This window comes from Heteronotia binoei, chromosome 10 (genome assembly GCF_032191835.1).
Source record: "Heteronotia binoei isolate CCM8104 ecotype False Entrance Well chromosome 10, APGP_CSIRO_Hbin_v1, whole genome shotgun sequence".
Classification (NCBI taxonomy): domain Eukaryota; kingdom Metazoa; phylum Chordata; class Lepidosauria; order Squamata; family Gekkonidae; genus Heteronotia; species Heteronotia binoei.
In genome coordinates this window covers 54647841-54662258 of record NC_083232.1, presented here as the reverse complement: position 1 = coordinate 54662258, position 14418 = coordinate 54647841, and the positions used below count along the sequence as shown (strand labels likewise).

Sequence of the window (14418 nt, the reverse complement as noted above, 5' to 3'; positions counted from 1 at the left end):
TTCCACTCAACTCGACCACCTATTCCATATATTAGCAAGATCCTGCCCTCAGACAATCTCGCTGTTTCCCTCAAACTTTAAAAGTGCAATTCACACAAAAATTGTGAGGGAGGTAGCCGGGGGAACCAAACAACTCCTCCGTGAAATTCAAATTGCTGAAGGACACATTAAGTTACAACAGTTCAAAAGCACACCTGTGCACAAAGAAAAAAAATGGCTGCGGGAAGGAGAACGTGACCTTCCCTAGGTTCGTCTTTTACTCCCCAGTTTTGATAGCCACACTGTTCTGTCGCAACAAGATAAACCTCCTCCTCCCGATGGTAAAAGGAAGACAAATGCACTTTCCCCTACAAATATCGAGAAGACGGTCACTGCCTGCAACGGCTAAAAACCCCAATCGCCACAGGAGACCTGCCGACGAAACCAGCACATGCCTCTTTTCCGCTCCTCGAGGCCCGCGAGCCTCGGCCCCGGCTAAACGCGAAAGAAAGAGGCGGTGTCGCGCGCAAACTCCCTTTCGACGTTGCTATTGCCCCTCCCTCCCCTTAGCCGTGGCGCTTGCTTACATGGGGTTATAGCTTTGGAAGGCAGACTGGCGAGTTAAGCTACAGAAAATCCTGTTAAATACGTTCTCCTTCGACTTCCAAATAGATTGGGTTGCCGTCTAAGATAACATTTCCTTGACACTCGGCCGCCGGCATTTTAGCTATCCTTTGCCTAACTTGTCCCTCTGTCATCTATGTAACTAGGCTCCACAAACCGAAAGAAGAAAGAAGGAGGCGGAACGCAGCTGGCTGAAAAGCAGCCTCGCTCTGCAGCGCACAGGCAATGAAAAGCGACAGGCGACCAACAAAGTCCCGCATATGTATTGAGGGATTAAAGACACTAAAGAATGGTCCGCTGTGCCGAAGCACCGACTAGAGCGGACAGAAAGATCCTCGGTAAATTCAAAGACACTGCCTAATGGCTTTCGATCCCTGCTTAGCTCGTTCAATAATGTGGCGCCATTTTTGTATGTTACTTTTCTGAGGAGCGTCCACTGAATTCTGCAGGGTCTTCCGTAAAGGTTTATTTAGCCAAAACATTTCCTGCCACCTTTTTACCCGGTTCAGGGGTCCCCAGACCCCAAAGCAACAAATATTTCAATACTAAAAAGCATTTAAACTATGCGCACGATACTTAAAACAAAACATGTAAAACACAGACAGGGAGGAGGGCTAATAGAAGCTAATGAAGGGGACCTGTCAAACAAAAGAAGTCTTCATCCGCGGGTAGAAGACAACCAATCTTCCCCCTGAGGGAGTTCCCACGTTTTCCTGCAAAGACCTAGGAGGAGGCCCTTCCTCAGGTTGCCAACTGTCTAGCCTCAGATGGTAGGAGCAATTGAAGCAGGGCCTCCAAGAATGACCAGAATGGATGGATGGTTGAAGATGGTCTTTCAGGTTCTCACTCTTACCTCGGTGAATGCAATTGCAGCTATAACTGCTATTTGCATGTTTCCTCAGAACCTTCTCAGTTAAATGGGACTTACACCCAAAGAAATGTGTGTAGACAGTACATCTGCATTGCATTCAAACTGGGCCTTTATATCTCAACAAGCACACAAAAGCAAATACTAAGTACTGCTGAAATATCACTTCATGCTTATTTTTAAAAGCTTCTAATTAGTAAAATGAGTGTACTCCATTAATGACAATGTGGTCTATTGGTTAATGTGTCAGACTAGTGTCTTCAGAGACCAGGTTAAATCTTTGTGACCTGAAATTTGCTGAGGGACCTGGGTTGCTCTCAGCCCAATCTACTAGCCCAAGGGTGTTAAACATGCGGCCCAAGGGCCAAATCAGGCACATGAGCACCTCACTGTCATCTGCTTCCTTCTCTCTCTCTTGCTTCCTTCTGCATCACAGCTAGCTTTGCCAGGCTTGTTCAATTGCACAGGAGCTACAAAGCAAAGCCTTTATTTTCTCCATTGGCTGACCAGCACATGAAGCAACTTATGCACAAAAACTCAATGTCCAGCCATTTCATGTGTTTCCCTGGGTTCTTAGGCTCAAAGCATTAACCATGAGATTTCTGTAATTAATGTCAATAAATAAAAAGTAGGTTTGCAACTTACACACACACACCTGAACAGCAGCTGAACAGCATACTCAAGATTGCTACAGCACAGACATTGTTTCCAGATTTTGATGCAATAATTCAGAGCAAGAGGTGTCAGTTATCAGAGACTGTTAAATAAACAAAATATTGCAAGAGTGTTTTATCTTTTAAGCATATTTTAAAAAAATCTTTGTTTGTCCTTTATAAAGTTTATATATCTGCTATCTGGCATTACATTTTATGATGCACATGGTCCAGCCTGACAAGGTCTCAATTTTTGTCAGATCTGGCCCTTGTAACCAAATTAATTCAACACCCCTGTACTAAACAATATTGTTCTGAGGATAAAATGGGGAACTGTGTACACTACCCTCAACTCCTTTTAGAAAGGCCAGGTTCAAATGCACTGCATTGATATTTGACCTCTTAATTTGCCTTTTAGATTCCTTGGTCTGTCATAGCAACTGCTTTGTATTGCCCTACAAAAGGTGAGATCCTGGTGCACTTAGGGTTGCTAACTACTTGGAGAAAGTGACCTGCTCCATTAATATAGGCTTAATGAGATGTCATTTACTTAATGCTGTCATGAAAAGCTTCAGCTGCCCAGTCATACATAATGCATATGCATTGTTTTCTATTGAATTAATTTTCACAGGGTTATTAAGGATGTTTTTAAAAAAAATCAAGATCCTTAATCAAGATCTTTTCTGCAAAACTAGATTGCCAGTTGTTCAAATATTTAAAATGTTTGTGTCCACAAGGCTGCTGTTAGTATATAGACTGCAGCATTGTTCTTTCCAGTCATGTTTTATTTTATTGGGCCCAGTCCCCACAGGAACCGTTTTGTGACTACACTATCTCCTGCTTCTTATCCAAGAAGTGCCCACAGGCTTAACAAGTTGTTCCTTGGGATGCAGTCTTTCCCCAAGAACACTTGTGTTAATGGGGATATTGCATTTCCCCAGCATTCAAATGATATTTTGTCACCAGGAAAATTTGATCCTCTTCATCTATGCTAACATATTTATTACATTTTAAGAGTTCTGGATGAAATATGGTTTTACAGGTACCACAGGCTATTAGTACCTACTGACTATATGGCTAATAGTGACGAATGAAGAAAATCTCATTGCCCATATAATTTTGTGAGACTGTAAGTTTTTACTTATAACGTTTATGTGGAATACTTCACCAGTGTGTATGTAGCATAGCAATGCCAACTACCTGTAAAAAAATGTCCTACCCTCTTAAATAGCTTATTTACCCAGTGATGTTATTGATCTCCATGCTAAGAGCTTCATTTCCACACATTAAGCCTCTATTAAAGAGGCAGGATATTTTTCTTCAGGCCTACTGGCAACTCTACATGCATGCACAAAAGCCATTTTCTTCTCCCAATCAGTGCACCAATAAATGGGTGTTGTGTGGTACTGCAATATAAGCAAATACAGATAAATTCTGCTGACTGTAATTACTCCAATAAATCCCACTGAATAAAGTGGAATTGTATTGAGATTGTTATGTTACAGGATCAGGCTGCACAGCATTTATTTTGTACATCTCGTTAGAATTTATTTATTTATAATCTTTAATGGAAGTACTCGATGAACCTGTATTTCAACAATTCCCAGTGTTGCACCCAGTAATGGTTTCCTGGTGCCAATTGGCCAAAAGCAAATAGCCAATGCTGACATTCGTGTGCCTTATTGTAGTACGGGGTGTTTCAGAAGAACCCAGGAACAATCACCTTTGTGCCTAAAGACATTCATTTAAAGACAGTGGACTTCATCATATGATGGTACTTAGCTTGCAGTTTCCCAGCATATTGTGTTATACCCTTTGGCAGCCATTTTTGTGATTGGGCTCAGTCCCCACAGGAACCGTTTTGTGACTGCACTATCTCCCGCATCTCAGTCCAAGAAGTGGCCACAGGCTCAACAGGATTGTATGCAATAAATACATACACTGATCAAACCAGCCTCCTATTTATCACCCATCTTCCGCTTTGGCTGAATATGACAAAATACATTGTTACTAAACTACTGTGGTTATGTTTTTTAGTTAAATAAAAGTAATTAAAATTAGCAGTCTTTTTGAGATGATTTTGGTTGAGTGTGATTGAAGATGTATGTATAAGGGGCTATGTCAAATTAACTGGATAACATTTCACATTATTTCCTGAGAACAAACAGACACAGTGACAGATACTATCAGTTTTATTTAATTGTATTTGGGTACAGCAGAATCCATTACAGAAATACAAACATAGTGTAATCATTAAGGAAAACACATAAAATGCTTATAAAGACAATATAATGAATTCCTTTGTTGCATTTATTGTCATTAATTCTTTGATGGTACTGATCCTTTCCCCTTCTTTGCAGCCTTCTCTTTTTTCATCTGTAATGAAGAGAATGGGAAAGAAAGGAACTACAAAATCAAATATTACTTCAACAATGGGCACTCCACCTAGCCAGCCTCACAGAGTGGTTGTGATGATAAAATGAAGGAGAATTGTGTAAAGTGCCCTGAGCTTGAATTAGCTGATTAAGAAGCAGGGCAAATTTTGATTTGTTAAGGCTGAGACTGAGAGCAGTATTGCTGTATTTTTAAGTTCTTTGTCCCGTCATGTATTTATATCATGAAAATACTAACAATGGACACTCCTTCCAAAAACCAGCAGTAGTATTTTTTGGTCAGTTTTCCATTTAAGTCCAGGTGAAATTTAGTTGGTTGGTAGTCCTAAATCAAAAGTTCTTATGCATTTTCTTTAACATCATTTAGTCTGGCCTACTAGTATAAAGTTTGTTGGTTTTGTTTTTGTTGTTTTTACTAACTACCATTTTTCACTGTCATAAATATAGTGGTATTGTTTTTGCTTCCTGTATCATAACAGAATTAAATCATCTAAAGGAGCATATAATTTTGAATATAATTTTTTAAAAAGCCAAATAAAACACTGTTTTTTCAATCAAAACTGGAATTCCTCTTTTATAAGTCAAAGCAGATTTACAGCTCCCTTCTTTGCTTTGCTGTTTCATTCTGCTATACTAATTTTCTTATATATATTTAACTATGATTAAGAGGAAAGAAAAAATGTTTGAAGTGTGCCATTCAAGAAATTATTTTCAATGGTAAAAAAATGTTTTAAATTATGTATGAAATCACATACCCGTTCCTGATATTGCCTTTCAAAGTAAGCCATGTCATCTTCTTCAGGCCTTTTTAAACTGGAAACTTGCATTGCTGAACTAGCACCTCCTTAATAATTAAAAAAAATGTTTTAAAAGGTATTTTAAATTTTATTAGTTTTGGGAGGGTGGGTTGATTTGTTTGTTTCATTTGAAATACTAAGCAAACTTCCTTAGAAGAAAGTTTCTTTGAAATCAAAGAAACTTATTCATAAACAAACACTGTTAGAGTCACTAGTGTTCTATAGCCAGCATGTTTGCTGAGTAAGATGAAAACATTATTGCTATGAAACTGGATGTTTGGTAGTAATGGGAATATTTCAAAATCGAACTCTTCATTTGCCACTATTCATTCCTAATACTTCAGGCCAAAAACATACAAACATTCAACTCCAACTGGTAAGTCATGTCCTAGACAAATTGCAAGTGAGAAAAAGTAGTATTCCTTGTACAGAGTACACTGGATTTTCTCACAAATCATCCTCTTTCCCTACTTCCCACCAGCCTACTGGAAGCTAGATACACTGGAAAACAGCTAGTTTCAAGAGAATATCAAGGACTGCAGAATCCATTTTCAATATTGTGCATTTTTCTGTCCTGCAATTCCTGTACTTGATAGACATTAATCCCCTGAATGCTTTACCTGTTCAATGTGTATGTAAATGCTGCTAATCAGTACAAGGTACTTTAGCTAAGCATTCCAGTCTCCTGCAGTGCAGACCTAAGAACCCCTTTGTAAGCCCACTGTACATACCTGAAAAGGATTCTGAATAGGCGTGTTTAGGATTGCCCCCCCTAGTTTATTTCATAAATTGATACATAAACACATTTTAAACATGTGCTAAACTAAAATCTGGCCACCTATGTCTTCAGAATAAAGGCAACATTTCTTCCAAAATAAACTTCTTAAAGAGCTTAGTGATGCAGTCAGTTAAGCCATACAAAAAACATATACCCAGAATAAAACTTGGTTGTCTTAAAAGTGACACTGGACTCAAACTTTGTTCTGCTGCTTCAGATAAACACACCTAACCACCTGAATCTATTTTAAACATGCACACAGTAATCTCATTACCATCTGTTAATTGGAAGTTTGTTTGTATGGAAGGTCCTTGGAATGCTCTTAAAAAAGGATGGTCTGTGCTGGTAACAGGAGATTCTAGAAACTGAGCTGAAGGTGACCCTTGAATTAAATGAGAAGAAAGCACAAACTGGTTACCACGACAGTTTTTTAAATGTTATAGTTACTGGAGAAAATTAAGGCCAAAATTTTAAATACCGGATGTTTATTAAGCAAAAATTAAGACTGTCTGAAGAAATAAGCTGATTTTACACATCTTTAATGGCCTGATTTCAAGATCAGTTATAGAGCTCAAGAAAAAAGGGGAATTTTAAGAACTGCTAATGTTTACACCCGTGCTATAGCAAATAGGTCCATAAAGAATACTGAAGAATAAAAACAGCTTGAAATATAAACAGATAGATGTCATTCTATCTTCGAGTGAAGTTAGCAAAGAAATAGCTCAAGGACAGAACATCTGTCTACATTGTGATTTAACAGATATGTCAATATGCTATATTTAAATATGTACATGGTAAGGCTGAATTTAATTAATTGGTTTGGTTAACTATAGTTTTATATTTTATTTCATTGGAACAAAACACAGCAACAAATTCCACAAACATCATTCTCCCGTAAAATCAGCCTCCAAAAGCTAGCCAACTATATGGCTGCTGCCCTTTTAGAACATTATTTTAAATTGTACATCAATGGATGAGCCTGCTTCTTAATTTTTATATACTGTATAATGATCTTAGGAGCTTTGTTTTTAGGAACTTACTTATGTATAATTACAAGACTAGAGCAAGTGTGGCAACAGACTCATGATGAATCTGAAATATCCTATACGTAAGGGGTCCCCAACCCCTGGACCATGGACTGGTACCAGTCCGTGGCCTGTTAGCAACTGGGCCACAAGGCAGAGCAGCCCTGCTGCCCATCAAGGACCCTAACGGACAAAAGAGACAGCACAGCTCCACTCCTTGGAGCGAGGTTGTACCACCTCTTTTGTATGCCTGAATCCTGGGCGGGCAGAAGGTGCAGCACTGCTGTGACCTTCACCTACCCTTCATTTATAGACCCCCACTGATCAGCTGATTGGGGGGTCTTTAAATGTGAGGGGGAGGCAGATTGGCCACTTCTGCCACCTAGTCGCCTAGCGGGGAGGCAGCAGAAGCAGCCCCAGTCTCCCCCCCCCCATTTAAAGATCCCCATGTGGGGCAGAAACAGGGTGCAGGCAGGGGGGGCAGCCTGGAGTGGCAAAACCCCAGTGCCACCCCCCCACCACCACTGGTCCATAGAAAAATTGTTTTCCACAAAACTGGGTCTGGTGTCAAAAAGATTGGGAGGCACTGCCATAGGTCATTTATGAAAACCTATGAGATGCAGTGGAAGCTGCAAAAAGATTTCTTTACAGCTTCCATTGCCATCTGCTAGGTCAAGGGTGGTCAATGGTAGCTCTCCAGGTGTTTTTTTTGCCTACAACTCCCACCAGCCCCAACCATTGGCCATGCTGGCTGAGGCTGATGGGAGTTGTAGGCAAAAAACATCTGGAGAGCTACCGTTGTCCACCCCTGTGCTAGCTCTTGCCTGGCACAATTATTTAAGGTAATTAAATGTCTTTAACCTGCCTTTCAGGAAGAGGCCAAAATACTAGAAATTCAGCCATAAAGCATTTGCGAGCTTTTTTGCACATAAAGTCCTGTCACTCTGCCACAACCTGCCCGCCGTTGTTGATACAAGTAAGGCCCCTTGGCCAACTTTGGACTTGGCACTGGACAACTTCAGCCAGCTTTCTTGGATCAATGTTAACAGGATCCTGGACGTTGTCAGACCGACCACATGCCTCTTACACCTGTTCATTACAGCTGGTGAAGGTCAATGGTGACAGAATACGGGCCCCCAATGGCCATTACCACCTGATGTCATATCCTCAAGGAGAAGCACAGGGGAGGGGGGTGGTAGACAACAGCTGATCTCTTCATTACCAAAGTGTGTGAGTGCTTTATTTTGTCCCTGTATTAGATGATGTGAGTGAAGCAGGAGATGCAAAATAAAGGCAAAACCCTTAAATGCCAACACTACTAAGAGTGCTAACCCTTTAGCAGGAATAACTCTTTAATGTTAGGTGGCAGCAGAAATTTACCCAAAGAGAAGCTGGCTATTCCGGGAAGAGAGCCTGCTCTCATGTGGGCAGAAGTGGGGCTTGCAAGGTATTTCCCCACAGGTGTAATTTGAATATCAATGACACTCAACTCCAAAACTCAAGATTATGTCTCCCAATGCCTTCAGAGAGATGTTAAAAATCACACTGAGCATGAAGGACACCATAGGTTATTACCCATTGGAGCTGAAGAAGCATCCTAATCAGATGTTATTGTAAGAAACATTTCTTTATTTATGTTATTTATGACCCACTTTTCTCACTGAGAGTCAAGGTGAATTACATGGTATAAATTAATACAACCCAATAGCATGGGACATCTGAGAAGCTATACAACAGCACTAGATCTACAAATCAGAAACAATGCAAAAAAAAAAGACATGATTTACAGAAAATAGAATTACAAAAGTTGACAATTAGTGACAGCATATAACACATAAAAAATAAAAAAGAATGCATACCATAGTGCTGTATTATGCAACAATCAAACAGGGTTATCCCAGTGACATTTCTGTAAGTATATTACTTAAAAATCATGTGGAAGTAGTAATCTGATAAATTTCTCCAAAATACTTTGGATCTATCAACATACAAAAAAAAGTAGTCGTCTGTACTTACCTATCCCACTGTCATCAAGTCTCATATAGCCTTCTGCTAGGGAACTAAAGCCAGTTAGTCCTCCCATTGCAGCAAAAGGGACATCTTGCCCCACAGGTTTTCCTTGGGCTAAGCGCTCCTCTTTAGTTTCCACCACTGTTTCATGAGTATACGTTGGTTGACCACATCCACAAGTAAAGCAGCTGTGAAAACCTGAACATTTGGAACCTAATGGAAAATATATATATTTCAGAAGGGAGTCGAGTGGAGTGACATCTTCAACTGTCTTCCTTCTGAGCAGCATTTCCACTTGGCGATCCTTCTGTTACTACTGTGAATGCAGAGGCATCTGCACCAACAGTAGTATTCACTTAGAAGTTTTCTCCACACTTTCTTTGTCCCAGCCCCTCTATAGCCACTATACCCTACCACTGAAGGGTTTTTTTCAGGCTCTTTTAAAAGATCAGTAATTGGCAAAATATTGTTAACTGACATATTATGAAAGCCTAAAATCAGCAACTGACAAAACAGTGGAATTAGGGGGAGGCAGCTACAGAGGAATGAGCCAAGGAAAATAATGTTAATGTGGGTGGGACCTCCAAAAATGTGCACCAAAGAGCATGCAAAAGTACTCTGACTGCAATATTTCCCAAAAGACTACCAAACCAGTTTTGGAAACAACTGCAGCAAAAGTGGGGGCAAACAAAGAAAGCAGACAATTAGGGGAAGACACTGTGCAGATGATACAAAAAAAATTGCCCCTGCTTAAACATGAAACCAGAGTAAAATCTCTGTGTGGAGTATCAAGTATATCTTGGGCATATTTCATAAAGTCAGTATTCAAACTCCCAGTTTTGGATGCAGACCATATTAAAAAATATGTAGCATTCTGCAAATGTTTATAGTGAATTATGAACATGAATGTTCTAGTTGCAAAACATTTTAGGCAGAGAACATAGTATCTACATATAAGTGCACATGGTTATAATTACACGAAGTCTAAAAAGGCATAGTTTTAAAAGATAAGGCTGCTATGTTCTTAATACAATACATGAGTATTTATCCATTCTCACTTACATGAATTACATGGAAAGCCAGGTACTGCACTATGTTGATCAGCAAAGTGCTTACATCTACAACGAATAGGTTGTGTACCATTAAGAGGGACAAAGTGATAAGATCTGCATGGGCATTGGTTCACCCTACAAGGTATACAAATAGGACGTTCTTTTGGAATCACTTTAAAGTCTGTCTTATGTTGTTTATACCTGGAAAAAGTGTAAAAAATAATTTATTCAAAGCAATAGCATTCAAATATTTTACTAACAGGTCTCATTAAACAGCCATTATTTGGGATTGTTCCACCCAGAAACCTTCTGATATGTTTAAGATGTGGAAAAAGGACTGGATTGATCTTTTACTTTGTCCCAGTGTCACTGGGAGGTTCTTGCTGCTTCTGAATATCTCCAAAATCCAGCACAAAGTAAAACTGAGCCCTCTTACAAGTTCTCTTTGTCTCTTAGTAAACTAAGTTTCAAAACCTCAGGAAACAGATGAATCCAGTATCCTGCCCTTGGCATAAAGCAAGACTCTTTCTCCTCCATCCTCCCCTTCCATGCAACATAAGAGAACCTGGGGGATAGAAGCAGGTTTTTTGCTATGTGGAACAATCTGCAATGTACATTTTAACATTGAGCATGTGGTCAGTCTGAACCAAAAAGGGAATGGTATTAACATAGGAGCCTATATTATATTACTGTATTAAAATATTTAATAAATATATAAAATATAAAAAGTCAAAACCTTAAACCCTCAATATAACAGCAAAGATCTACTTCTGGATTGGAACTTAATAAGAACTGAGTGTCAAGCTGACACTTTCACCACACTGAAGACTCCATTTTTAATCTATTCTCAACTCTATTCAAACAGAAATATAATACCATACACAACACTGAACTCTTCCAGAAATTTATTTATTTACTTAATTTGTACCCAGCCTTTCTTCCCATTGAGGACCCAAAGCGGCTTACATCATTCTCCTCTCCTCTATTTTATCCTCAAAACAACCCTGTGAGGTAGGTTAGGCTGAGAGAGTATGACTGGCTCAAGTGTATCCAGTGAGCTTCCATGGCATAAGTGGGGATTCAAACCCAAGTTTACCAATTACTCGTCCAACACTATTAACCATTATGCCACACTGGCTTTGGAATTTGAAGTGAAAATTCAGAATGTTTCTTTAAAAGGGGCATGTGATATACAGAATGGATGCACTCAAATCCTCACCTATGAGTACAAAAACACAGAGTCTCTGGGCCCACAAGTTTACAGTCCATCCCCGTTGGTGATCTCCAGCTCACATATAATCTGTTTTGCAACCGTATTGGTAACACTTTCTTCTTATATTCTTCATATTCTTCAGGGGTGAAGAGTTTTCCTCCATCATCTTCACCTACAATTCTGTAAACAAGTATTAATTCCATTGTATTTTAATACACTCAAATACATTTTAATAATGCACCAAACACATATAAGGCTGTAATATCTTGTGAAAAATATTGGGTAGTTTCAAATCAGAAAAATTTAGGAGTTTCTTAGTCTTCTTGTGGTGCAGTATTAGAAACTCTATTATCATTAAGTTATAAATGTAATAGAATATTTATACTTAACAATAGCTTACTCTGAGGGAATAGTCTGAGAACTCAATTTTAAAATCTACATTGTAAAATATATATACATATGTCCAAGTCTCTTAGGCTTTCACTATGAGACTGACAGAACAATCCTAAATAGAGCTACAATCTTCTAAACCCACTGATTTCAAAGCACTTAAAACAATGTAAATATTTTAAAGGCTGCATTACTAATCATGCATTTTATAAGAAAAGACTAAACTCTGTAACCACTTTATTTTGCATAAAAGTTATAATTAGTTAATTTTCTGTTCTGCTTCATGAGCATCTTGTTTAGCTCACACCAGCAGAAGTTGGTCCCATGAAAGACATCACTTTACCTATTTTTGCATGCACAATCTGCAAAGATGCATAGTGGCTTGGCTTTGAGAGGAGTTTGGACAACTCCATCAATGGCTATCACCCATTATGGGTAACTAGAACTTCCATTCTCAGCAGATCTCCGAATTCAAGTTGTGAGGGTAGCAACAAAACTGGGAAGTTTGGACCCCTCTCATTGCTTTGTGGCCTTCTGGTATATGTTGTCTATCTGTCTGATTACCTTGGGAAACAGGATATTGGGCATGTGGCTGACCCAGCAGCACTCTCATATGTACTGGTAGCTTTTCACACCATCTTTGGCTTTCCTGCATCAAGAGTCAGAGGAACTGTTCAAGGTGCGACTCGCCCTGGTGTTTTCTACTTTCCATTGTTTTTGTTGGAAGCGAAGGGCTTTGTGATGTCTCTTAGCCAGGGCTGGATTTAGGTGGGGGTGCTTTCCCCGGGCACGGACGGAAGAGTAGCGCCCAATTGAGTATGGAGTCCATTGTATTCTATGGGACCATAAGATAAAATGGCCCATAAGGGGGGTGCCATTTTTTAGTTCCCCCCCCCCTCAGAAAACATGTCGATCGGGTCCTGCTCTTAGCCTCAAACTTGAGAAGAGGACTTTAGAAAGTCAGAGAGACAGACAGACCAGGACCTTGACCATCCTTCCCTTCAACTGTTGATACTATCCCTTTGATATGTAGATAGCTACTCTCAGAGGAATCTTTCTTCTGGCCTGATAACTTCTCTCCACACTACGCCAGGGTTTTCTTCTGGAAAAAGAGGTGCCGGAACTCTCAAGAGGGAAATGAAGGAGAAACACAGGGGTGCCCCTCATGAACAGGCGTAACTTTTCGCATTTCTCTATCTGCACTACTACACCCCCAACCCCCAGCTTTTCCCTTAAATTGTTGTAATAATACGAGGCGCAACAAAAGGCACGGGGACCATGCAACCGGCGGCAAGGGGGCGGGCGGGCTGACAATAGTTCGTATAGGAAAGGGGGGGGGGCTTTTCACGAAGAGGCTCCCTCCGCAAGTGGGACCTAGTTTCAAATTTTGTAGCCCTAAACAGCTCCGAGGCTGAAAATGAAATCGCACAGCAGCCTCTCCAGGTCCCATTTCCCTCCCACAAAAGCGCGCCTATCCCGCTATTTACTTGTTCCGGAACAAGGCGAGCCTTCCTGTCCTCACCTTCTGTACTCCAGGTATTCGTCTATGGCTGCGGCGGCTCCCGGTTGTAACGTCAGCCGCTCCATGACGAAGTGAAGTAAGGGTCCCCGCTGCCCTGCTTCCCGGCTGGCAAAGCGACAAGGTGTCTCACGAAAGCAGGAGTCGCATCGACAGGCTGAGGGACAGGCCGCTCGCCCAGCCTCTCTGGCGCGCCTTCCTGGCCACAAGGAGTGCAGCGTTGCTACGGCGCCCGTTGGAGCTCAGCCGTTGCTGGGAGGAGACGGTTGTAACGCGCCTCTGAAAGCTAATGTTAGTTTTGCTGAAGGAAAGCGGGAAGTGCCCGAGGTCGGCCTTTGTAACAGGACAGAGTGCTGTAGTGGCAGAACTAATGAAAAGTACCACTTAGAACGATTTTTAGACGTTCCCAACATTAAGCATTCCCTGGAGCTGGGTGAGAACGTTGCCTTTTTTTTTTTTTTAAACAGTCCATGGTTTTTAATTTGAAGGGGCTTCCGCTTGGGGAAAACGTTACAAACTTAATTTTTTCCTGCAGTTTAAAGTGATACGATGCACTTTGCCCTCTCGCTATTCTGATATCTCTCTTGCATGGTTCAGAACAAGCCTTAGTCCTGCTTATTGTCCTATTTTATAACTAATCCCCACTTTCCTATAAATTAAAATGGCAGCCCCTTTAAATTTTTTTAAGGGCAAGGGTCTGAATTGCAGACAAATCAATGCCATGCATAAGATCAACAATAACAAATTAAATTTATTAGTTACAGATGGTTCTGTTAATTCACAGTTATTGAAATTACCCAAGACAGCCTTTTAGTAGATGAGTCCAGGACCTGCAGTGCCCTTGAAGGAGGGCAAGCTATTTTGCTGGCTTTTGTATGCTGACTGAGTTAAATTAGTGTAAGGTCCAGCAGGAATCTGTCTAGGAGCACTACAGCCCTCCACAAGATACAGAATCTTGCCTTAACGTAACAAAATGATATAATTTTCTAGCAAGGAACCTTCACATATGGCATTCTTTTCCTACTTTTTCTACTGGTAAGGAAGTGGTTGTTACTTAAAAGTCTTTTGTCTCCCTTACCCAATACAACATAATGGGTACTGCAGGTGCAGTACTCTT

At 40.3% G+C, this 14418-nt stretch overlaps 2 protein-coding genes across 3 annotated transcripts in view; both read right to left on the bottom strand.

The window, feature by feature from the left end:
- Positions 1 to 463, bottom strand: part of STK31 (serine/threonine kinase 31) — a 78531-nt gene extending 78068 nt beyond the window's left edge. Inside the window, exon 1 of one of the 2 annotated variants that reach the window (XM_060248649.1) lies at positions 435 to 463. The gene's annotated coding sequence lies outside the window, so the exon portion shown is untranslated. Of the gene's footprint in view, positions 1 to 238; positions 394 to 434 lie in introns of those variants that run through there. The other variant, XM_060248648.1, reaches the window with a different exon arrangement.
- Positions 464 to 4298: 3835 nt separating this feature from the next.
- On the bottom strand, positions 4299 to 13589 carry FAM221A (family with sequence similarity 221 member A). The gene is made up of 7 exons (XM_060248658.1): positions 13305 to 13589; positions 11399 to 11572; positions 10190 to 10380; positions 9134 to 9340; positions 6367 to 6474; positions 5273 to 5361; positions 4299 to 4500 (listed from the first exon to the last, which is right to left on the bottom strand). The coding sequence occupies exons 1-7, from the start codon at positions 13367 to 13369 to the stop codon at positions 4444 to 4446; spliced, it is 891 nt and encodes a 296-aa protein (XP_060104641.1). The 5' UTR covers positions 13370 to 13589; the 3' UTR covers positions 4299 to 4443.
- Between the last annotated feature and the right edge of the window lie 829 nt (positions 13590 to 14418).